This window comes from Phalangium opilio, unplaced genomic scaffold, assembly GCF_054372755.1.
Source record: "Phalangium opilio isolate 3A_F unplaced genomic scaffold, DU_Popi_V2 ptg000011l_1, whole genome shotgun sequence".
Classification (NCBI taxonomy): Eukaryota; Metazoa; Arthropoda; class Arachnida; order Opiliones; family Phalangiidae; genus Phalangium; species Phalangium opilio.
This window is the reverse complement of record NW_028324147.1, coordinates 10,201,904-10,225,553: the sequence shown is the minus strand read 5'-3', so window position 1 is coordinate 10,225,553 and position 23,650 is coordinate 10,201,904. Positions and strand designations below refer to the sequence as shown.

The 23,650-nt window shown below is 39.6% G+C and overlaps 1 protein-coding gene across 4 annotated transcripts in view; it reads right to left on the bottom strand.

Moving 5' to 3' along the window:
• Window positions 1-867: 867 nt before the first annotated feature.
• LOC149712065 (DNA excision repair protein ERCC-6-like) overlaps window positions 868-23,650 on the bottom strand; it is a 49,629-nt gene continuing 26,846 nt past the window's right edge. For 2 of the 4 annotated variants that reach the window (XM_089860632.1, XM_089860633.1), the window contains 10 exons: window positions 17,435-17,549; window positions 14,837-15,084; window positions 13,802-14,057; window positions 12,146-12,269; window positions 9,821-10,110; window positions 6,961-7,011; window positions 6,828-6,902; window positions 5,954-6,093; window positions 4,461-4,726; window positions 868-1,071 (listed from right to left, as the gene is read on the bottom strand). In XM_089860632.1, coding sequence (XP_089716758.1) covers window positions 941-1,071; window positions 4,461-4,726; window positions 5,954-6,093; window positions 6,828-6,902; window positions 6,961-7,011; window positions 9,821-10,110; window positions 12,146-12,269; window positions 13,802-14,057; window positions 14,837-15,084; window positions 17,435-17,549 — 1,696 coding nt within the window. In that variant the 3' untranslated portion in view covers window positions 868-940. The remainder of the gene's footprint in view (window positions 1,072-4,460; window positions 4,727-5,953; window positions 6,094-6,827; window positions 6,903-6,960; window positions 7,012-9,820; window positions 10,111-12,145; window positions 12,270-13,801; window positions 14,058-14,836; window positions 15,085-17,434; window positions 17,550-23,650) is intronic. The other 2 variants (XM_089860634.1, XM_089860635.1) reach the window with 2 other exon arrangements.

The following is a 23,650-nucleotide window of genomic DNA, read 5'->3' as shown; positions in this document are numbered from 1 at the left end:
AACGCGGTACCTCCCTTAGATAAGACTTGATACTGCCTCTATGTATAAGGATGGTTTTTTGATTGGCTGTAACTCTTTTCGTACTGTGTTTTGCTGCTTTGAAAAAATTCCAGTGAACTAAAATCCGGGCCCTAATCTTGTGGTTAAAATTTCAAAGAAATCCTTCCAATTGTTTATTTCATAGAAAATAAAGTTGCTAAGGTTTTACGACATTCGTTTGTGCACAAGCCTACAGAAACTGTTTGTACACTGGTCTATGGATTATTTTTGTGTAGAGGGCTATGGAATCTTTTTGTGCACAGCTGGTCTATGACACATGTTTGTCCACAAGTCTTTAGAATATTTTTTGCGAAGGCCTATGACTTATGATTGTACATAAAGATGACATTTCATTATGCACAAGTCTATGACTTCTGTTTGGGCTTAAGTCTATGGCATCTGTTTGTGTATGCGTCTATGAAATCTCTTTTTGCACAAATCTATGAAATCTGTTTTTGCACAAGTCTATGGAATCTGTACACAGTTCTGCGGGATATTGTTATGCAAATGGGTATGGAATTCTATTGAGCATTATGGTATGGAATGTTTTTGTGCATAGATCTATGACACCTGTTTGTGCAAAGATCTAAGGGTTCTGTTTGTGCAAAGACCTAAGGGTTCTGTTTGTGCAAAGACCTAAGGGTTCTGTCTTCAAAAGCGAAAATTAGAATATCTGTTACTTCAGTGAATTAATTTTCTACACTGATCTTTTACTGTTTCTAGCCTTTGTCAACAAAGACAGTTTTGATTAATAATGTAAGCCTTGATCCTGTAAACATGGACGAGATTTACAAATAAAATCACATGAGAAATATTATCAACAACCAATTTAAAAATAAACTTATAAAAACTTTATTTGAAAAATTTAACTTTATTTTGTAAAACACAGTATGTTATGAATCTAATCATCATCTGAGTCGGAAAAATTGATGTTAAACTTCTTTCGTTTGGATGATGGATTTACGAAAGAAACATCAGATTCAGAATCGTCCATGAGTGCATCACGCTTTTTAGATACAATTGGAGAAAATTCTGGAAAATATGAAGAAACTTTATTGCGCATAGCTTCACCATTAAACCCCCACTAAGTCTTCCTCTTAGATCATATCTGAAGACATTTACTTCGATGAGAATATTTGATTTGTGCTATGTATATTAATCTGAGCTATACTCAAGCAATCCAAGTCAAGTTTATTAACTTAAAAGAATTAATGCACCTTAATTTATAACGACTTTGGCGAAACGTTATAGAATTCTAATACAAGTGACCTATTTTGATAACGCAAGTCCGGGACTATCCCGAAAACAGGATTTTTCAAATAAATCTCTAACCAACTCCGATTCATGTACTATAGAAAAGGGTCGGTTACAATTTTCTATTTCGAAAAGCATACATAATAACAGAAGTATATAATACTTCTCTTCGAGAGAAGTGTACCACAAAGCGGGATAAGTGTAACCAGAAGATGAGACTAGAAGTACTGAGCTAACCAAATTCTTCACTCGGCGAAAGTGAATATTCTTGATAACACCTCAACGGTTGGCCCTCTGGTGGCGGTTACAGAATTTCCCCTCCAAAACGTGAGACGCTCGCGGTGGTAGAAGGCCGAACTAGATTCAAGCACCCTCGTCCGTGTTCCGCTTTTTAAGGTTGAGGGGAAGGGGGTAGGAAATATTTTTTGAACTCGACCAATTTTTTTCTCTCTAGTGTAGTCGCGATGGAACCGGCATAAAATCCTCAAATTTGTTCACTAGTGCCAGGATCTACTACCAATGCTAGAGCCCTTCACTTCTAGTCTCATCTCACTTCTGGTGTAACGTCATTTTTCCCAACATCGGAACATTTATAGCAAGGTTACTAAACCGAATCACATACGCGATAAATAGTTCCCTCATTATTACTCTATTAGCGCTTAACTATTTGCCAAGGCGCATGAGCTTGTGGATTTTTGTCCCTCGTCAAGACGAGGTTTGTGGGTTGATTGCTGGGAGCTGGGGATTTACGATTTAGTACCAAACAGTTATAGAATTCACCCTAGCACGGTGCGACGCGTATCTGAAGTTTGATAAGCGGGAAAGCAAACAACAAAGGTGAGCCTGGGAAGAATGACGTTACAAAACTAAAGTATTAAGAGGATACAGAGTGTTATCCTTCTTCTATTATCCCCTTCTGATAATAATGAATAACATAACGTTATGAGCAATGGAGTTTTGCTTCAGTACTTTCGTGGTACGTTTTAGGTACAGAGTTACCAATTATTCATGAACAACGTTAACAGCATGGCATGATCTATTTCTAGGAGAAGGTTCTTATCAGAAACCTTAATTGTTCGTATCTTCTTTAAAATTTTAGATCAGCAAGTTGTATTTTTGTTTTTCATTATTTTAGGCGTTGTTTCGAATAAAAACGAAAACATTCTAGTCATGGTCCTTTCGTTTAAGACTAAATTAAAACACAATAGTTTTTCCGTTGAAGAGAAGAGCTTCGATTTGTCAATAGGCGACAGAAAACTTGTGGTAGCTCGCTTACTTTTCAATGCATATGAATTATAAAGAATAAGGTACATGCCAACCTCTACAAGCGGAAAGCGAAGCTTCTTGTTACTTCGACTAATTTGCAGCGTTGCCAGATGAAAATTCCCAATTTATCGTACCAAGGCACAAAAATTATCGATTTTCGACTAAAATTATCGTACGCTCTTAGCACCACCAAAATAAGCTGTAAAACCTATGGGCGGCGGGGTGTTCTGCTATTTATACTAAATTCAGTACAAGGGTACCCTCGTACTGAGGGTGATAGGTAAATAACGTCTCCAAGCGTTTCTCACATCCTGCCTTTGGACTTAATTGCATTATTACTATGGGATGAACACGAATCACTGCCTCCCATCAGAGACCTGCACGGGCCGAGTTTTTCAGGCCCGACCCGAGCCCGGCCCGGGATTTAGCATTTTGAAAAAGTCCGAAACCCGACCCGAGTCCGAGTATATAGTTGGTTTTCCGGACCGGCCCGACACACTGCATGAATTGAACAGGCCTGGCCCGTTACACGTAGTGCAGTTGTAATTTTTATATTTTTTACATAAATTCAATGAATTGAATAGGCCTGGCCCGTTACACGTAGTGCAGTTGTAATTTTTATATTTTTTACATAAAATCAATGAATTGAATAGGCCTGGCCCGTTACACGTAGTGCAGTTGTAATTTTTATATTTTTTACATAAAATCAATGAATTGAATTCATATTTGCTTTAGCGTCGTGTAGTATTCATTTCTTTTGATAATTGTTCGTCGCATTTGTTCTTAGAAGCTTATAATCATTTAAATTATCCTTCATTTGATTTTTGGATTAAATGGGAATAAAGTTCGGCCCGGCCGAATTTTGAAAAATGAACAAAAGCCCGGCCCCTTAATTTCCAAAATTTGAAAAGCCCGAGCGAGACTTTTGTGCTCATATTAGTTTAATTTCCCGCTAAATTCGAAATGATGGCACGCCTAAGCCGAATTATCAAATTTAGCGTACTATATAGTACCAAAAACGGATTTATGGGATAAGAACGTCGGAGTTAGCGAATTCACTCCCCATCCTCGCATACTTTATTGAGAAACTTCGTCTGCTTATATTTTGACTCCACCCACAAATTCTGTAAATAGCTACTTCTAGAGATCGAATTTGTGGGTGGAGTCAAAATATAAGCAGACGAAGTTTCTCAATAAAGTATGCGAGGATGGTACTAGAGGCTAAAGCTATGATCCGACGTTCTTATCCCATAAATCCGTTTTTGATAGTACCAAGAAGGAATTTATTATAAGAAGGCCTAAAAAGGCGTACGGTGCGCGCGTGATAGTCGACAATCCCCCCTCATGGGTGGGGGGAGGCTGGAAACTGAGGCGGGACCTAATATTTTATCTTACTCTATGTTTTCCACCATCTATGATCTATCTCTTTTACCTTTCCGTTAAGCCTTGGTTTGGTTTTTGGAACTCACGAAATCATAAGTATAGTACACTTGATTCGATTTAGAAACAATTATAGAACGAACAATTTTCACGTAGAGACACGTATTCTAAATCCATTAAGTTAGGTTCAAAACCTTTAACTAACTTGTTAATGGCAATTAAAAACCATTCCCAAACCGTTTCAGCACCTTCTGTTTAATTTCTTCGAGGTTTTTTTCTCTATTCGGAATACGTCAATCGCGTCTGTATGACCTATACCCACGGGATCCAATAGGAAAGCGCAGAGCAATGACGGACAAGAAAGGGGTGGGGCTTACTTGTCCGCTAACACCGGCGTAAGAGTAGAAGCGTAAAATCTAGTGACTTAGGCATTCTTATAGTAAATTAATTCTTGATAGTACTAGTACAGCGTTAAAATTATCGTACACTTACAGGAAACTTTTAATATTTAGCTCGCTTACCATTTGCGGTACTGCAACTCGGCTTGGGCGAGTTCATATGCCTAGAAAGTAGCTCATCTCCATCTTGCGCTTCTTTCTTGATACCATTTTGCACTTCGCTCTTTTCAATACTGTTCGTATTCAGGTTCGTTTCCCCAATAGGCAATCCATCTTCTGAATCAGAATCGATAGTGATACATTCTGCGCTAGTGGAACTTAGTGGCTTATTTTTAAAGGTAGGAATGAATTCGTCATCTAAGATCTCAGATGAAGATGAACATGAAACGCTGTGAATGAAGAATATTTAAAATAATATGGTTAAAACGGTACTATATGATTTTATCCCACAATTACTAAAGTTTTAGTTCATTCTACACTAGCGTTCTGCATTAGAAGCCAGTTACCTACTCGATTCTCGAATAAACCACAGCTCTCTAATACTTAACATACGTCTGGGCTCGCCGTAGGGCCTTTAGCATGGACGCTGTCCATGCAAGTCAAAATTAAGGAGACTCCGGCGCCATTTTAGTTTAAAGGAAAAGGTTGGGTAATATAACATTATACCAAAAATAAAAAAAAACTTGTTAGAAAGTAATTAACAGTTATTAGTCTTAAAAATGAGGACTACTGCACCGTTATTGGTTAATGGCGTCTGCTAAATCGAACCTCTACCTTACCTCTCTCAGCCTGTGAGAATACCCCAAACAATCTCGTAGGGGTAAGAGGTTCGATTTAGCAGACGCCACTAAACCAATGACGGCCTCACGGCGACGGCGCAGTAGTCCTCGTTTTTAAGACTAGTTAAATGCTAGTTATTCTGAAACAAGAGATAATTTTTTTTGAATTTTTTCATATTTTTTATTTTAATATTTAGAAAAAAGCCGTTCTTTTAAGGTATAATGTTGTGTTTTCTGACCTTTACCTTAGAAAAATCGCCCCTAAACATGAACAGAATTCCTCTAACCTTGGATAAAGGACTCGCAACTGTAGCGTGAGTAGAAGAAGACTTCGACAGTATACTGTCAGGATTTACAATTGCAAGTCCTTGGGGGCGAGGGATAAAAATGTGGCAAAACCTAGAGTTAGTATCTACTACCGCTGACTTCAGTCTTGGTAGGTAGGGGTTAGAAGTTGTCATTGTACTCGGCCCTACACCCCTGTTAGGCACAAAACCTCGAGCTGATAAATTCTAGTGTAACTTAAGGTAGCTAACCACTTTAACTATGGGCAAAAATATTTTCTTATGAACACGACAATATTTTGAATTCTCTCTTCGTTGTTTCGTATCGAACACCCATTACTTTTAACTTCCACTTCACCCCTTAATTTCCCTTCAGAACAAAGAAACAGTTCTAGCTTTGCGCGTGCTGACAACCGATGTTGTAACAGAGTATATACAGAATAGGCTGCCGTCCGAGATAAGGCGTTGCCTATCCTATAGCGTGAAAACAAAAATATCCTCACGCGCATTCTTTATCCACGCTAATAACTTCTTGCGATACTTTTAAGCTTACCTTTTACTTGAAGTTGTCTTTGGCGTTGAGGCGTTTTTTCCAAGTTTGGGGAAGAATGAAGTAATTAGCGGCAGTGGACTTTTCTTGTTCTTTGGAATTTCTTTCTTTACACTTTTCGGCGTCATCATATTGCTTTCCTTCTTTATTGCAAAAGAGAAAGGAAAAAATTAACAAATTATTAAAAATGTATACGAATTTGCTAAGTATTTTACTGACTGAGTTTATCCACATATTAAGTTAATGTTAAAATTTCTCACATAAATTATCTTCAATAAGTAGCAGATAATTAATAGGAGAGTCATAATTGCAATATATTCTCCAAAAGAGGGGGTGGAGAATTAAGATGAAACATACTGAATGGGCTACTCAATATTTTCCTCTCAAAATTTGTTGCAATAGACCGAAATTCTCCCGAGGAAACGCACTATTCGTACGAAATTTTTACATTGAAAATCCCTGACTTTTCCAGGTTATCCCTGACCAAATTTTGGCAATATCCCTGACCATTATAAGGTGTTTACCAGAGCCCACTTCATCAAACCTGTCTCATATTTAGCAATGCTCGCTATGACCCGCCTCTTCTTTCAACCCCCCCCCCTTCCCGGGGTAGGGGGTCCGGGACTTTGACGCGCGCCCTCATTACTCCATTCCTACTTCTCAAATTAAATCTATACCTGACATATGTAAATGGCACGGTTCTACTAAAAATATCGGTATCGGTTGAAGTATCGGGTTTTTGGATCATAGTGAGTAAATATCGGTATTGGTTCGTGTTTGCACCTCGGTATCGGGTTAAGACGGGTATCGGCCATCTCTAGTAAATAATACCTTCCCCATGCAGGCATGCATTTAATGGTTTTGTAAAGAGACTTACAATTCTTTCGAAATAAGTTTTTTCAGGTTGAGTTTCGCAACGTTTTTTAGGTTCCGTTTTTGCAATATTTTCAGCCTAAAAATATATTTCAGCGTTACACTCGTGGATCAACAGTTTTATCAATGAAACTTACAATGCTTTCGAAAAAAGATTTTTCAGGTTCCGTCTTTATATTGATCTCGGCCTAAAAATATATTTCTTGTTAGAATCTTTCGTACTTTACACCAGGAATAGATTTAATTTTAGAAGTAGGAATGGAGAACGGTTAGTATTTACTTCAGCTCGACTCCCTCCAACGCGTAACAAAAATTTTAAATGATCTTATTGGCTGACTTAAACTACGTTTTGATGACGTTGCTGACGGGGACGGCGAGAAATACGTAATTCCTTTCTACCTCTGTCGCTATGCCCCGCCTCTTCTTTCATACCCTTCCGTTCCTTGGAAGGGGGTCCGGCACTTTGACGCGCGCCCACATAACTCTGTTCTCCATTCCTACTTCTAAAATCTATCCCTGGTTACACCAATCTCATTGGAATGTTTGATTTTATGCTCAAGGCTTAGGTAAGAAAGAATTCAGCCTAGGAAAAAATTACCGGGGATGGTATACTTTCCTAAAACAAGTCATAAATATCATCAGAAGTATATAATATTTATCTTCGAGAGAAGTGTACCACGAAGCGGGGTAAGTGTAACGTCATTCTTCCCAACATCAGCTAAAACATTTATTATAGCGAAGTTACTAAACCGAATCACGTACGCGATAAATAGTTCCCTTATTACTCTATTAGTGTTTAACCATTTGCCAAAGACGCGCATGTGGATTTTTGTCCCACCCCAGACGAGGTTAGTGCAGGGCCGGAAATAAGAAAAAAAATTCTATAGGACATGTGTCCAGTGATACCCACTTTGACTGGAAAACGTATAGGATATTGTCCACTGGAGTGCACAAAAATGTGTCACGTCTTCATAGTCAAGCTATCAAAACTTCGGAAAAAGTTACTGGTCAACCGTCCAGTTTTAAAAAAATTTATGCGATATTTTAAAATTTTATTGGCCAATGTCCAGTGTAGTGTCCTGTGCTTATTTCCGGCCCAGGGTTTGTGGGTTGATTGCTGGGGATTTAGTGCCAAACAGTTATAGAATTCACCCTAACAGGGTCCGATGCCAATCTGAAGTTTGTTGAGCGGGGAAGGAAATAAAAAGGGTGAGCCTGGGAAGAATGAAGTTACATAACTAAAGCATTAAGAGGATACAGAGTGTAATCCTTCTTCTATTATCCCCTTCTGGTATTAAATATTTCTCGCGGTTCTTGATAGATAGAAATAAATTAATAAACGACTTATGTACGAAGCTCTATTGAATTCCTGCGTGATGTAAACAATCCTTTCAAATTGCGCGTAAATTTCACAAAACAAAACTATTTATCGGGAGAACGATACTAATCGTACCCCGGTGTATTTTCCTCTTAATTACATGGAAGAAGCTCATAACACTGGGAACTTTCAAATATTAAGCTGAGTTAGGGAAGTAGTTCCTTCGTATAACCAAATGTGGATGAGAGGGAAAGTATGACAATGGCCATAGAGCCTGTGTTAAAAAACGCGGACATCAAAGTTTCGCCAATAACTATTTAGTTTACTACTGACTGATGGACTTGAAAACTCGCGATTGAAAGTAGTTCAGACATTTATGCTCCTTGGTTTAACCATAGCCCACTCGATCACGCGCATCACGGCGCAAGCTGCTCGCGCTATAGCTAAATTACCGGGATTTGTTTTAAACGTATCTAGTTTTATGTGCTCTTCTATTGCTTCGATAACCTTACTTAAATCCATATTATACCTTCAAATACCTTTTAAAACATTACCAGCTACTCTGTCCTGACTACAAACACAAATCGAGGAAGTTCTAGCATACACAATAGCAGACGACGGTAACAGCGTAACAGCGAATTAACACAAGACCTATTTTAAGGGAGTGAACAGGCCCAGTATAGCTACGCCAATAAAACGGTCAACTACGGCGAAACTCTGATGACCCGCGACTTTTGGCCATTTTCATACTTTTCCTCTCATCCACTTTTGGTATCACTACAAGGTTACAATTGCCACGGTGTTCTTGTGATCTAGTTTTCGGCTCGATAACGTCACAATTAAAAAAATATCAAGAGTACCCGACTTATGGCATTCAAGAAAATTATTCCGTGTATACCCGTTTAATTAACTCTAGAGGAGGACTGTACTACTCCATTGAAGCTACTGACCTAACAATAATTATTAATTAAAGCTTTATCTACGAAGAGATGTCCACACGAAGCCTGTGGTCTTATGTTACAATGAACACAGGGAGGGGGAGGCTATCCCCCATGCCACAGCTAACCAACAGCGCCCAACACTAACCTCAACACTTCATGGAAAAGAGAAACCGTGTTACGCCGCACAGAACCGCGGAAGAAAACTCCTTCAACGTGAGGGGAAAAAATGAATTACTCTACGCAGAATGCATTGTTCCCTGCTGTTCCATGTCCCGGTGCTGGCATCCAACCAGGGACCCTTTTTGCTACGATACGATATACGAAAGGGATAACCGCTAAGCCACCCCACTCGTTTTTGGAAAACATTTTCACCTTAATTACCTCTAACAAATTACAGTACGAGGACCTTACAGAGACAAAAAGAGCGCGCTGTCGCGATCGGGAATTAGGTCAACTTATTAAATTCCTTGTACGAGAAGTACTTAACATTATTGCTAAGTACTTAAAGCATAGCACGGCTCCAGTGGATCCACTAAAAGTTGCCTTTCCTTACAAACTCCAGGTTTGGCTTGGCGAAGCTAGAGGCATTTGTGGGCGGGATTTATACGTGCATGTATAAATCCCGCCCACTAGCCTTTGCCAAGCCAAACCCGGAGTTCAGGGGGAAAGTCCCCTTGTAGGGGATCCACTGGAGAGTAAAAAAAAATTGTATGCAGTAAATCTGTTTTCAGTAATTACCTTTATGGGGGGCTTCGAAACTGTTGCAGTGGGGGGCTTTGAAACTGTAGCACTGGGGGGCTTCGAAACTGTAGCACTGGGGGGCTTCGAAACTGTAGCAGTGGCGGGCTTATTAAGCAATGAATTATTCGTCTTAGGTTCCACTTTTGGGCTGTAAATCTCTTCGATTAACGCAACGTCTCTTAGAATAGAATCTTCTTCGTCCTCCAATAAGTACGAATCCAGATCGATTATTTCCGCATCTTCATCTTCACTTGGTATTGTAAATGGTACTGGATCATTGACTAGAACTATAACAGTAATTAAGTAATCTGTAACTATTTACATCACATTTGTTCAAAATTACAAGCTGATATCAAATTATCTCGCTAAATTTAAGAAAAAAAATACGAAGTTCTTTCAAGAAGAATTAAAATGGTGAAAATTAAAATCAGGGCATTTTTACTGATCGTTATCTTATTTGGAAAACCAATTAATAAGCATAGGGAATATGTCTAAATGATTTTTAAAAACAAAATCTATTCAGATTTCATCTATAAATTGACCAAGAGACTAACCGGAGTCTCCGAGATAATCTAGGCCCGTGCCTATCGCGAAGCGAGAAATTTTTTTTAACTAACTTAGTTCGCCGTGTTTTCTCGCTTGGGGGCGCTTTCAAAACCGTTAAATAAAAATAAGTTCAGCCTGGTGACCCCGTCAACTGCTACAATATTAGGGCAAGGCATAGACGTAGAGCGGATAGTAAAAAAACGTTTTAGAAAATTTCCGAAGACCTTTATTAAACAATCATTCCAAAGAAGTAAAGGATAAGAAAGCTAAGGTTAAAAAAAAGCTAAGGTTACGAAGGAGTAAAAAATTCCTCTTATGGTATAATAAAACTGTGAATTAGCAACTTCAAGAAGTTTTGTATTACTAAAAAAACAACAATGTTAGAATCTCATAATTACTTTGTTGTCCACACAATCTAACCAAAAGATTCAATAAAAAGTGAATAGCCCCTAAAACAATTACGTTAATTTAAAGGTGAAACCTTTCTCTTTCATAAAATTTTTATAATTGGCCCCTAAAATATCAACGACAATTTATGGAAGACCCCCTTCGCAACTGTAATAAAAGCACCATCTCGTACACATATTGGGTGAAAATATTTCCTCTATGAAACTGGATATTTTCCCACATAAAAATCGACACGCACGGGCCTAGATCATTTCGAAGGCTCCGGACTAAGAGAGTAACACTTTATGGACTATCACATCACGCAAATTGCGTATTCCATTTAAAGATCGAGAAGAGCTCGCGCTCGGAGTACCTTTTTTTTTACCTATCTCTGCTCGAGATCCGCTCGGAACTGATCTGTATAAAGAGGCAGATCAGTATGAATTGCGTGCTAAATCTGCAATGGTGTTTCGACGGGAAAAAGTAAGGTTAATAGCGTTTTCCTTTGGGTCCACGCGGAGCGCTCCCACGGAGGAATAAAACTAGGAGATCCTATTCTTCAAAAACAGTCTTTAACGAAGCTGGAAACTACTACTACCATTTTTATTGCTCCTTGGGAGCGCTCCGCGAGGACCCAAAGGAAAACGCTATAAAACTGCTCGTGAAATGATGCGTTTTTAACTACCCGAGCAATGATTTTGGCGATCACTATCGGATTTTACGGCGTAATAGCCGATCACGTCTCCAGCGATCTCAGAGCAGGTAAATGGAATACGGTACAAGCGTTGATCGTGGTAAATTTGGCTCGACATAGCATGAGCCATGAATTTATTCATTAAAAGACGAGGTAGAACGCGATTGGTTAGATGTGCATGTATACGAATCAGATATTTTTCTTCAATATTTCACAATGGATATATGTTTAATAATTAGTAGAGGTGTGAGAGTCCTCATTTTTAGGTTTCGAGTCCGAGTCCGAGAAAAGTGTACTCGTCGAGTCCATCGAGTCCTTAAAACATGGTTTCGAGTCCAAAATTCTTTAAACAAGCCCAAAATTCGACCAAATTTACTCTTTGTTTTCAAAACATTTTCTGTTTTTTTTTTTTTCAAACTATTTCAAAACTAAACATTAATAGTAATTTTACCTTTTTTAAATATGAAAACATCAGTAGCTGATAAAGTTAGCTATTAAGTTGGTAAAGAAAAATGGACTCGACAAGCCCTAAACGGGAAATTTTAGGCCTTGGAAAAGGACCCGGGTACCCGTTCGAGTCCTAGAAAAACCAGCTTCGAGTCCGAGTCCGAGTACTCGGACTCGAAGTCGAGTACCCGCACAGCCCTAATAATTATTACTTTTAAATTGGTTATTTTACTAAGAAAAAAACTTACAATTTGCTCTATCAAAAGGGCCTTTATTCTCTGTAAAGTAAGTCGTCTTGTAGGTGCCTTTTTGCTTGGCTAAACTTTCATTTTTCTTGGATTCTATTTTTAAGAGCTCCTGCGCCCCCTGAACCTATTAAAGGTCAAATAAAAATAATACATTAAAAAAAATCAAAGTAGCTTATTGTAATGACGAAGACGCGCTGTAATACGCTTCATATTGTTAAATTTTCAAGTTACTCTTGCGAAACGTTTTGCAGTTTTTGGAAGACTTTTCACACGCATAATTCCCATAAAAACTAATATATTTAACAGTAAAATTATATAAAAAAATTAGGGAAGAGTGTCTGGTCATATCTGCGAGGGAATACCGGACCTATAGAATTATTGATTTTCCTTGTGACGCCCTTTTAATCTTACTAGCTAGGTAGCGGCAATTTTGAAGAATACCACCTGCTCTTCAAAACTTAATAAATCATATACTAAAACAAAGTTTACACCTTCCTCTATTCATTGCACACCATTATAATGAGCGCAAACACTAATTCCATTGAAAAACTAATTAGATATATAGCAGTGCCAAAGGCTTCGCCGGGATTCGCTGTGATGATACACGAAGCGGCGCATGCGCACGCGTCCGTTACAAAAGAATAAATAAAAACAAATATAGCTTCAAACATTCAAAGTTTCAGTTTAAAAATGCGATTCTTTGATCACTGAAACTTCGAATGTTAGAAGCTATATTTATCTTTATCTTTTTGTAACGGGCGCGTGCGCATGCGCCGCTGCGTGTATCATCACAGCGAGTCCCGGCAAAGCCTTTGGCACTGCTATATATATAATTAGTTTTTCAATGTTAATTATTGTTTGCGCTCATTATAATGGTGTGAAATGAATAGAGGAAGGCGTAAGTTTTCTTTTGGTTTATGATTTAATAAGTTTGGAAGCGCAGTTGGTATTCTAATCGGAATTTGGATAGTAATAGTCAAATATAAATTACCAGGGTTGCCACTGAATTTTCAGAACCAAATTCCCTGACCTTTCCAGGTTTCCCCTGACCTTTTCTGAGATTTTCCCTGACCTTTTAGGCCGAAAGTGTTAATGTTTACAGCACGTTTTAAGTGCTTATAATTAAATAAACTCTCTTCATTAAGTTTCCCAATGTATTTGTTGCACCAAAATGAATAAAAAACATTTTAACTATAAATAACAGTCCAAGAATTTTTTTTAAAGGCATTTACTTCACATAAAAACAATTCTACACATTTTCAAGGACTGCCCTAGAGTTTTCTGAGTTAAGACAGGATGAGGAGAAACTTTCATTACTCTTTCAATAAAGACTTATTCCCAGAAATTTTACCCACTAAAATCAAATTCCCTGACTTTGCTGAAACTTTTAAAATTCCCTGAATTTTCCAGGTTTTCCCTGACCCATGGCAGCCCTGATTACTTTTGCACAGTTGATGACCCTTAAAGATGACTTTTCTACTACACAGTGGCTAAGCTCGGTAAAGGCTATAGTTAAACCAAAGGCAGGAACCAATCAGACCTAATGCACTAGGTCTGATTGGTTCCTGCCTTTGGAAAGATGAAATTCGTGTCCAGAAGGTTAGCCTTATTGGTAGGGGTGATAAATGGAGCCGCCTGTTGCTTTAAATAACTTGCCTTTTTAGTGATGTAATCGTTCTCATCACCAGTGGCGATAAAGTCGTTATTCTGGGGAGTTCCTTTAAACATCAAATCGTGGTCGCTGAGGCCAAAAAGCAAATCCTTCAGAGATTCCAGATACTTGATGTGCGCGTTTAATTCGGGACTCGTTCTTCGATTGTGGGCGTGAAGATTATGAAGTTGAACCTGAGTGTTTGAGTACGTTGGTTCATCAAGAACAAAAAGAGTACGCAATTCGCTATTGGTGAAGTACCTGTGTTTTTACCAAAAGAAAGAGCTAAATTAAATACATTTCAAAAATAATCTTAAAGGGAATGAGAAGCTTCGTTTCAAAAACCTCTGATTTACAGAACAAAAGATAGAATTAATTTCTGTGAATTCAAAAATATCAAGCTTTTAATTGACTCCGATTTCTGGTTACTTGGCGGCAATATGCATATGAAAATGCTTCATATGAAATTATTTCAAATCCACTTTTTATGAAAGGCTAAAACGTTTCCCGTGGGATGACGTCACAGATATATTTTTCACGTGAGATGGTGCCACTCTCTCCGCTATCAGACCCAGAGTTTAGACTGGCGAGAAGCTTGAGACGCGTATAGGATTCCCGCGCTTTTTTTCCCCCTCACGTCATAGTGACGTCATCAAACGGGCGAACAAGCTCGACAAGACAAAATTATTGAAATATCGAAACTGAGTTTTCGTGATTTTCCAATGGATTTTAAAAATAGAAACATTGGTTCAATTATATTGAAAACTTGATATTTTGAAAGTAGAGACTCGAAAGTGTAACATAATACCACTTTCGTGCTAAAATATGATATGAAATTGTAAATTCCCATTTCCATTAAGGTTTTAAGAGGAAACGGCAAAATTAAATTTGTGTACCTTCCAAAATTGAAAGGAAAAAAAAAACATCTACAATTTTTACAAACTAACTAATTAAGTAACTGAACCTTTCAACATGCTGAATCTCCCAAAAATTAACCATGGCATCACCAACGGATACCAAATTTTATTTAAAAGAATTACCGGTGCGGGTCACGATTTTGTTTGATGTCACTAGTGGCTTGTCTCGTAATGGAGTCTTTAAATATTTGTCTTCTGTAGATCTTTTCTTCAATTGTTCCACACGTGATGAATCTATAAACAACAACATCCTTTTTTTGACCAATCCTGTACGCTCTGTCTACCGCTTGAGCATCGGTAGCGGGGTTCCAACTTGGATCGTATATAACTACTCGGTCAGCCTCTGTCAACGTTAATCCAACACCTCCAACCTATATAAAAATAAATTGTTGAACTTTCGAAGTTGAATACTACCTCTTCGCTTGCGTTAAAGACCGGTAGCGCCATCTACACGAGACGAGGTAAGGTAAAAGACCGGTAGCGCCATCTAAACGAGGCGAGGTAAGGTAAAAGACCGGTAGCGCCATCTAAACGCGGCGAGGTAAGGTAAAAGACCGGTAGCGCCATCCAAACGAGGCGAGGTAAGGCAAAAGACCGGTAGCGCCATCTAAACGCGGCGAGGTAAGGTAAAAGACCGGTAGCGCCATCTAAACGCGGCGAGGTAAGGTAAAAGACCGGTAGCGCCATCTAGACCTGGCGAGGTAAGGTAAAAGACCGGTGGCGCCATCTAGACCTGGCGAGGTAAGGTAAAAAGACCGGTGGCGCCATCTAGACCTGGCGAGGTAAGGTAAAAAGACCGGTGGCGCCATCTAGACCTGGCGAGGTAAGGTAAAAAGACCGCTGGCACCATCTAGACCTCGCGAGGTAAGGTAAAAAGACCGGTAGCGCCATCTAAACGCGGCGAGGTAAGGTAAAAGACCGGTAGCGCCATCTAAACGTGGCAAGGTAAGGTAAAAGACCGGTAGCGCCATCTAAACGCGGCAAGGTAAGGTAAAAGACCGGTAGCGCCATCTAAACGCGGCGAGGTAAGGTAAAAGACCGGTAGCGCCATCTAGACCTGGCGAGGTAAGGTAAAAAGACCGCTGGCACCATCTAGACCTCGCGAGGTAAGGTAAAAAGACCGGTAGCGCCATCTAAACGTGGCAAGGTAAGGTAAAAGACCGGTAGCGCCATCTAAACGCGGCAAGGTAAGGTAAAAGACCGGTAGCGCCATCTAAACGCGGCGAGGTAAGGTAAAAGACCGGTAGCGCCATCTAGACCTGGCGAGGTAAGGTAAAAGACCGTTGGCGCCATCTAGACCTCGCGAGGTAAGGTAAAAGACCGGTGGCGCCATCTAGACCTGGCGAGGTAAGGTAAAAAGACCGGTGGCGCCATCTAGACCTGGCGAGGTAAGGTAAAAGACCGGTGGCGCCATCTAGACCTCGCGAGGTAAGGTAAAAGACCGGTGGCGCCATCTAGACCTGGCGAGGTAAGGTAAAAAGACCGGTGGCGCCATCTAGACCTGGCGAGGTAAGGTAAAAAGACCGGTGGCGCCATCTAGACCTGGCGAGGTAAGGTAAAAAGACCGGTGGCGCCATCTAGACCTGGCGAGGTAAGGTAAAAAGACCGGTGGCGCCATCTAGACCTGGCGAGGTAAGGTAAAAAGACCGGTGGCGCCATGTAGACCTGGCGAGGTAAGGTAAAAGACCGGTGGCGCCATCTACACTTGGCGTGGTAAGGTAAAAGCCTGATAGCGCCATCTACAGTACTTGGGAGGGAGATTAATGGAGTTCAAATCCCGCCGGAGACTTTTTATGCAATTTTAAATTTTATCACTTTCCGTATTATTTAACGGAATTAAAAGTGTTTACAGGATGCAGAGAGGTTAATTAATTAACAGAGAATTAAAACATTTGCAAAATGAAACGTCGCGGTATTTCTTTGGTTCAAAATTAACAACTCCTTCACTCGTGAATAGATGGCGCCACGAAATTCACACCCTATCACAGATAAGACGGGTCGAGTTTCTCCTCAAACATAAAAAAACGCGAGACCCGCCTCGAAATAGTTTGTAAAGGTTCTAATGTCTATGAATGAACTGTGTTCCATTAACTGCAATTAACTTACTGATATTTGATTACTGATATTGAATTAACTGTTTGATAATGGTTTTCTATTATTGAACTGCTTAAGTTTTAGTAAGTTTAAGGGAGAATGAAAGGGCCTTCATTAATTTTTCTAGACTGATAAAATACCACCAAAATCGTTAACAAAACTTGTTTTTCAGATAATCTTACACAAAATTTCGATAGCTGAAGTTATAAGAACACTCATTTTAGATAAACAAAGCATGTATTTCTATTAAAAAACCACTAAGCAATCTCAGTTGTGACGTCAGTACCTAGAAAAAACGTCAAAGGCTTAGCTTTGGCAGTGGGCGGCCATGTTTGGTACTGCTTAGGTTCTATGGGGGAAATAGCATGGGTGACATCACACAAAGGCTCCTGAGATAGCTCTAATCTTAGGAAAGAAAAAGTGAATGCTGTCTGCTAAAAGCTCACGTGGCGAGGTGGTAGCCTATTGGTTAAAGTTAGCACATCGACTTTGAAAATTTACATAAAATTAACAGAATGTGTTTGGTAAATTTTTCATCTCTTTTACCAACCCAAATCTATTAAAATTGATTGTCCGGCCATTTCATTCTCTCTTTATTAAACCGCCTCTAATTAAAGCATGACTTACTTGCGTAGTAAGAAGAAACACTGAAATGTTTGAGTTTGATTGAAACTTGTTTATTATGGCCTGTCTATCATCCAATTTAGTAACGGAACCATCCAATCTGATTAGTTTAAAACGCCTAAACAGTGTAACAGTAAAAAAAATTTGAATAAATTGAAAAGTTCTTGAAAAACATCTATAGCGCCATCTATTGACTACAGGGTGCTCGATTAAAGAAAAGGGCGGCTCCATTGATGCCCCCTAAAAGATGGCTTTCTACTACACAATGGCTAAGCTTGATAAAGGCTAGTTAAGCCAAAGGCAGGAACCAATGGGATCTAGTGAATTAGGTCTGAGTGGTTCCTGCCTTTGGCAAGGTAAAATTCGTGTCCAGAAGATTTGCCAGCATGTTAGGGGTGATCATGGAGCCACCTGTTACTTTAAGGGTGGTAGATCCAAAATACAGTGGGTTCTATGGGCCATTACGAGTCGAAAACGTTCTATGACATTTTGCTCTAAGGAATACCATTTAATTGTACAACTTACGATTAGAGTGTTTTACTGTGACCCTTCAATTAAGTTCAGGGTTCATACAACTTTTGGAAAACAAATTTCCCTGAGATTTCCAGGTTTTTCCCCATATACTTCCCTGAATTTTTCAGGGTTTTCCCCTATATGGAGTATCCTATGGAACAAATGTTAACGAAGGAGGGAGGGGGCGAATAGGACTATAACATACTCAAAGGGCATCCCCGTATGTCTAGTAGAACCAGAGTTATGAGCCTCCAAAGTTTAGTGTAATGCTATTCCTATGGAGGGTATGTTTATGAACATTTTGCTAAATTACTCGGCCCCAGTTTGTCTTAGTCCCAAGTCTTTAGTATGGTTGGATGGAGGGCAAATAGGACTATAACATACTCAAAGGGCATCCCCGTATCTCTAGTAGAACCAGAGTTACGAGCCTCCAAAGTATAGTGTAATGTTAATCCTATGGAGGGGGTTGTTTATGAACATTTTGCTTAATTACTCGGCCCCAGTTTGTCTTAGTCCCAAGTCTTTAGTATGGTTGGATGGGGGGCAAATAGGACTATAACATACTCAAAGGGCATCCCCGTATCTCTAGTAGAACCAGAGTTACGAGCCTCCAAAGTTTAGTGTTATGCTTTTCCTATGGAGGGTATGTTTATGAACATTTTGCTTAATTACTCGGCCCCTGTTTGTCTTAGTCCCTAGTCTTTAGTATGGTTGGATGAGGGGGCAAATAGGACTATAACATACTCAAAGGGCACCCCCGTATCTCTAGTAGAACCAGAGTTACGAGCCTCCAAAGTATAGTGTAATGTTAATCCTATGGAGGGGGTTGTTTATGAACATTTTGCTTAATTACTCGGCCCCAGTTTGTCTTAGTCCCAAGTCTTTAGTATGGTTGGATGGGGGGCAAATAGGACTATAACATACTCAAAGGGCATCCCCGTATCTCTAGTAGAACCAGAGTTACGAGCTGTTAGGCTTAATAAAGATTAGGGATTTGAGCGAAATGACTAAACTCGTTTCTTGACATGGTAATGATATTTAATAAAGGATTTAATTGTTACAAAATAATAATGGGGTCTAACTCTGACCTACGATAACACTCCTTTCCTTAGGAGGGTAAAAACGATACTAAAAGCAAACATCACATGACGGTGATGATGTCAACTAATAGGGAACATAATATTGTCGCGCCATCTAGGATGGCAGTATAGTTATAGGTCAAAGGTTAACAATACTCCCCCTAACTATACTACAATAAACTAATACTTTAGACAGTATTTAACCGTGAAATAACAAACAATATAAACAATAAATGGGAATCTCTTAAACCGTTAATTTTAACATTTTTACAAGACTAGCAAAATTAATCTTCGGTAACGCTTTAGTAAATATGTCGGCCACATTTGCTCGTGATCTCACGTATCTTAGGTTAAATGTTTCTTGAGCGAGGACGTTACGAATGAAATGGTATCGCACGTCGATATGTTTAGTACGGTGATTTTCAACTGGATTCTTCGTGAAGAAGATAGCAGCTTGATTGTCGCAATAGACTATCGGTGTCGGGAGCTGGATTCCAAAATATTTCTGTATTTCCTTTAGTACTGGAGTCATCCATAACAATTCCTTGGTTGTTTCCGTTAATGCTACGTATTCGGCCTCCATGGTAGAGAGACTAATTGTTTTTTGGCGAAACGATCTCCAGGAAATAGGAGAGGAACCCACATAACTGACGTAACCACAAGTGGATTTTCTTGTGTCGCGATTCGATGCATAATCACTATCAGAATATAGTCTTAAGCAGGCATCTTTTTCCACTAAGTAATGCAGTCCATAGTTGGAAGTCGAAATGATGTATCGCGTCAGTTGACATAACTGTTTCCAGTGATTTAGTCCTGGATTAGAGTTGAATTGTGAAAGAGCGATGATTGTGTACAGGACATCAGGTCGCGTTCTATGCGCTAGGTATAAAATGGATCCACTAACGCTTGGTAAGGCATGTCTTTCATCTGTTCTATGTCCTCCTCCATTGTAGGGCAATCGGTTCTGCTCAAAACGACGCTGGGACTCAATGGTAGGCTTACGGGTTCATCGCATATGATATTGAAACGCCTTGCAATTGAATCAATATAATGTGATTGGTGTAATTTGATACCTCCTCCGGGGAGTTCCACAAATTCGACTCCAAGCAAATTGCTTATTGGTCCCAAGACTTTGATTTCGTAGACTTTCGACAATGTCTTGATTACATCTTGCTTAGCTGCCTCAGAGTTCGCTATGACAATCAGATCGTCAACATAAACCAGGATAATAGCCTTTGTTTGTAGGATGTAAATACAGTTGGTTCCACTTAATTTGGAAAATCCATGGTCTGTAAACATGCGATCCAATTTGAGATACCATTGGCGACCACTTTGCGGTAGGCCGTATAATGCCTAAAGCATGGTTTTCACTTGGCGTAAATCAAGACTTTTCGCCCGACGTCAAGCGATAACCGAAAAAAAACCTAGTTACGCTGGACAGAAATTACGTTGAGTGTGGCGACATTAGCTTTCTATTTTTTCGGCCGTGTTCAACGTTAACGCTCTGCGCGAGCCAATCAGCAATAAGCTAGAGTCGTGACGTTATTTTCGACCACGCGTGTTCGGAAGAGGCAGTCTGCGGTCCGCCATGTTTTTATTTATTTCGTTCCTAATTGAGTTAGTGACTAGTACAAATCCCTGAGAATGCCAAAGTTCAATGCTTAAAGGTTTATTGAAGAGGTTAGAAACAATACAAATCTGTATGATGTTAGAATTAAAGATTGCAAAAAAAAAAAAAAGACAATAGATGGGCCGCAATTAGTGCAGTGTTCAGTTAATCTGTTAAGCCTTGGCTCCATTATTTGCATGAACTACGCTAAGTGAAAACGCTATAACGCTGCGCGACAACGTAAAAAACAAATCTGACGTTTGAAGTCCAGCTGCAAAGTAGTTTTTTACGGTCAAGTGAAAACCATGCTTTAGATACCTTCAAACAGTGGGTTGTAGCGTTTTCCGTCTCAAAGCCAGGGATCAGCTTCACATAAACTGCTTCGTTTAACTGACCGTATAAATACGCATTTTTCACGTCAAGATGGCAGTGTAACCAACCCATATTGACCACGAATAATGCCATGAAGAAACGGATCCATGTGAAATTTACGACTGGCGAGAATGATTCTTCGTAATCTACGCCCATGACCTGGTTATAGCCTTGTGCTACTAAACGTGCTTTATAGCGCGGTGTTTGATCATCCTTTCCTTTGATGGCATACACCCATCTACAACCAATGAGTTTGGTATTCTTTGGTTTTGTAACCGTTTCCATAACCTTTCGTTCATCTAATGTATGAACCTCCTCAGCCATAGCCTTCATCCAGGTCTCTTTCTCAGGGGACGCCATTGCCTGTTCATATGATGTTGGAGTTTGTATCTCGGTGAAGTGTGTCTCAAAAAATGTTTCTTCCTCATCTTCATCGTCAGGTTTCCTTGGTTCCTTAGCATTTCCGCCAAATGAGTATAGAGAAGGATCAAAGGGAACGTTCTTCGTTTCGCAATATTTTCTAATTTCAGGTCTCGATCTTAGTCTTTTGCCTTCCCGTGTTATGAAGTAAGAGTCAACCTTTCCTGCTGACGCTCCTGTCTGCCGAACGACATTCTTTTTTGTTAATCCAAGCGGTAATGGATTAGGGAGATCTGTAGGTTCCATTTCAGGATTCATTTCTTGAGCTTCAATGGTTTCCCCATTTTGTTCTTCTTGTTCATGTGATTCCATTTCTCCCTCCTCTTGTTCTTCGTCAAGGGTATCTTCATTTGGGTTTACGTCATCTGGGAGATCTTCTTCTACTGGCCAAAGCAACTGAACCTTTTCCTCTGGTTTTATGTCACTCTTTAACGCTTCTAATCCAATTCGATTCTCGTCGAATGATACATGTTTTGTCTCCTTGACAATATTTTCATCGGAAAACCAAATACGATATCCTTTCGTTTGTTTCGCATAGCCCAATAAAATGCCTGGTTTTGAACGTTGATGAAACTTGTGCTTTCTATGGCGTTTATGAATGTGAGTAAACGCTAGACATCCTATGCGCTTTAAATGCCTGCCACTCGGTTTCGTGCTTCTCCAGCATTCCATGGGAACTTCTTTGTCAAGTTGACTATGCTTCAGTCTATTTTTGAGATAGACAGCTGTTCGTACAAGCTCAGCCCATAAGAAGAGAGGTAGTTTTGCCTCAATCATTAAGGTTCTAGCCATATCTACTACAGTTCGATTAATCCTCTCAGCCACACCATTCATTTGTGGCGAGTACACGTTCGTTCGTTCGTGTTGGATTCCGGATTCTTGACAAACGTTCTCGAATCGCTTGGAACAAAATTCCATGCCATTGTCAGTACGAATGGCCTTGATTCGTTTGCCAGTTTCGTTTTCTACTGCAGTCTTGTATTCTTCAAAACAACGAAGAACCTCGTCTTTTGTCTTTATCGTATACACGGTGGTATGTCTGCTATAATCGTCTATGAAGGATACATAGTAGTTTGCTCCCCCTAACGAGGTTATGGGAGCTGGACCCCAGACGTCAGAGTGAATTAGTTGTAATATCACTTGACTTCTCACTGTTTCTAGGCGTTTAAAAGACTGTAAGGTACTTTTACCGGTCTTGCACGAGAAACATGTTTCTAGGTGTCCATTGTTTTTCTTCAGTCCAAGAAGCATGTCATGATTGATCATGAATTTTAGGTCTGCCTCATTTACGTGTCCCAATCGCTGGTGCCATAGCGTTATAACGTCATTAGGTGATTGACTCACGTAATTTGCCTCTAAATCGTTCTCTGGTATCTTCTTGGCATCTTTCTGGATGATTTCTGTTTCAATCGTGTACAGACCCTTCGTAAGAGTAGCTTCCAGTGCCACGGTGCCATGTGGAAAATAGACAGTACATTTCTTCTTGAATATTTCTATTTTATATCCAGCTTCATCTATCAATCGAGCTGCGATTAAATTCTTCCCCATGTGTGGCGTGTAGAGAACATTCTTCAGATGAAATGTATTCATTTTCTCTCTAATCTTTACTTTAATCCAGATATCTCCGACTCCTTCAGCCATAGATTGTCCCTCGCCAAGTGAGACTTTTTGTCGCTGAGGTGTAAACGTTGAAAACCAAGATCGGTCATTACATAAGTGATGTGTAGAAGCGGAGTCAAATAGCCAACTATTTGTTGCTTTACTGGTATAATTGACAGCTGCGTAGAACGCTCCTGCTTCTTCATCCTCTCTAGGGCTCTTTAATGTCTGTCGATGGCCCTTTACTTTCCTTTCTGAACGGCATTCTGTGCTTCTATGACCTGCGCGGCCGCAATTATAACAATTGCCTCGAAATACCGGTTTCTTTGAGCTATCGTTTCTTGGTTTTCCTTGGTGATCAGAATTGTTGCTATGTGGTGCCTTCTTATCTCCTTTACGGGATGTTGTCTTTACTTGTGTTGTAAAAGCGTCGACTGATTCGTGTGCTTTTTCCTTCAGCATTTGGCGCCCATATTCTGCCTCTAATGTGTCTATTAAATGTGATGATTCGAAGTCGTCATCATCAAGGTGATATAGGTTTTGTACCAACGAATCGTACGAAGTAGGAAGGGATCCAATTAATAGATAACACAAATCTTGATCTTTAATGGTTTCTCCCGCTTCCAC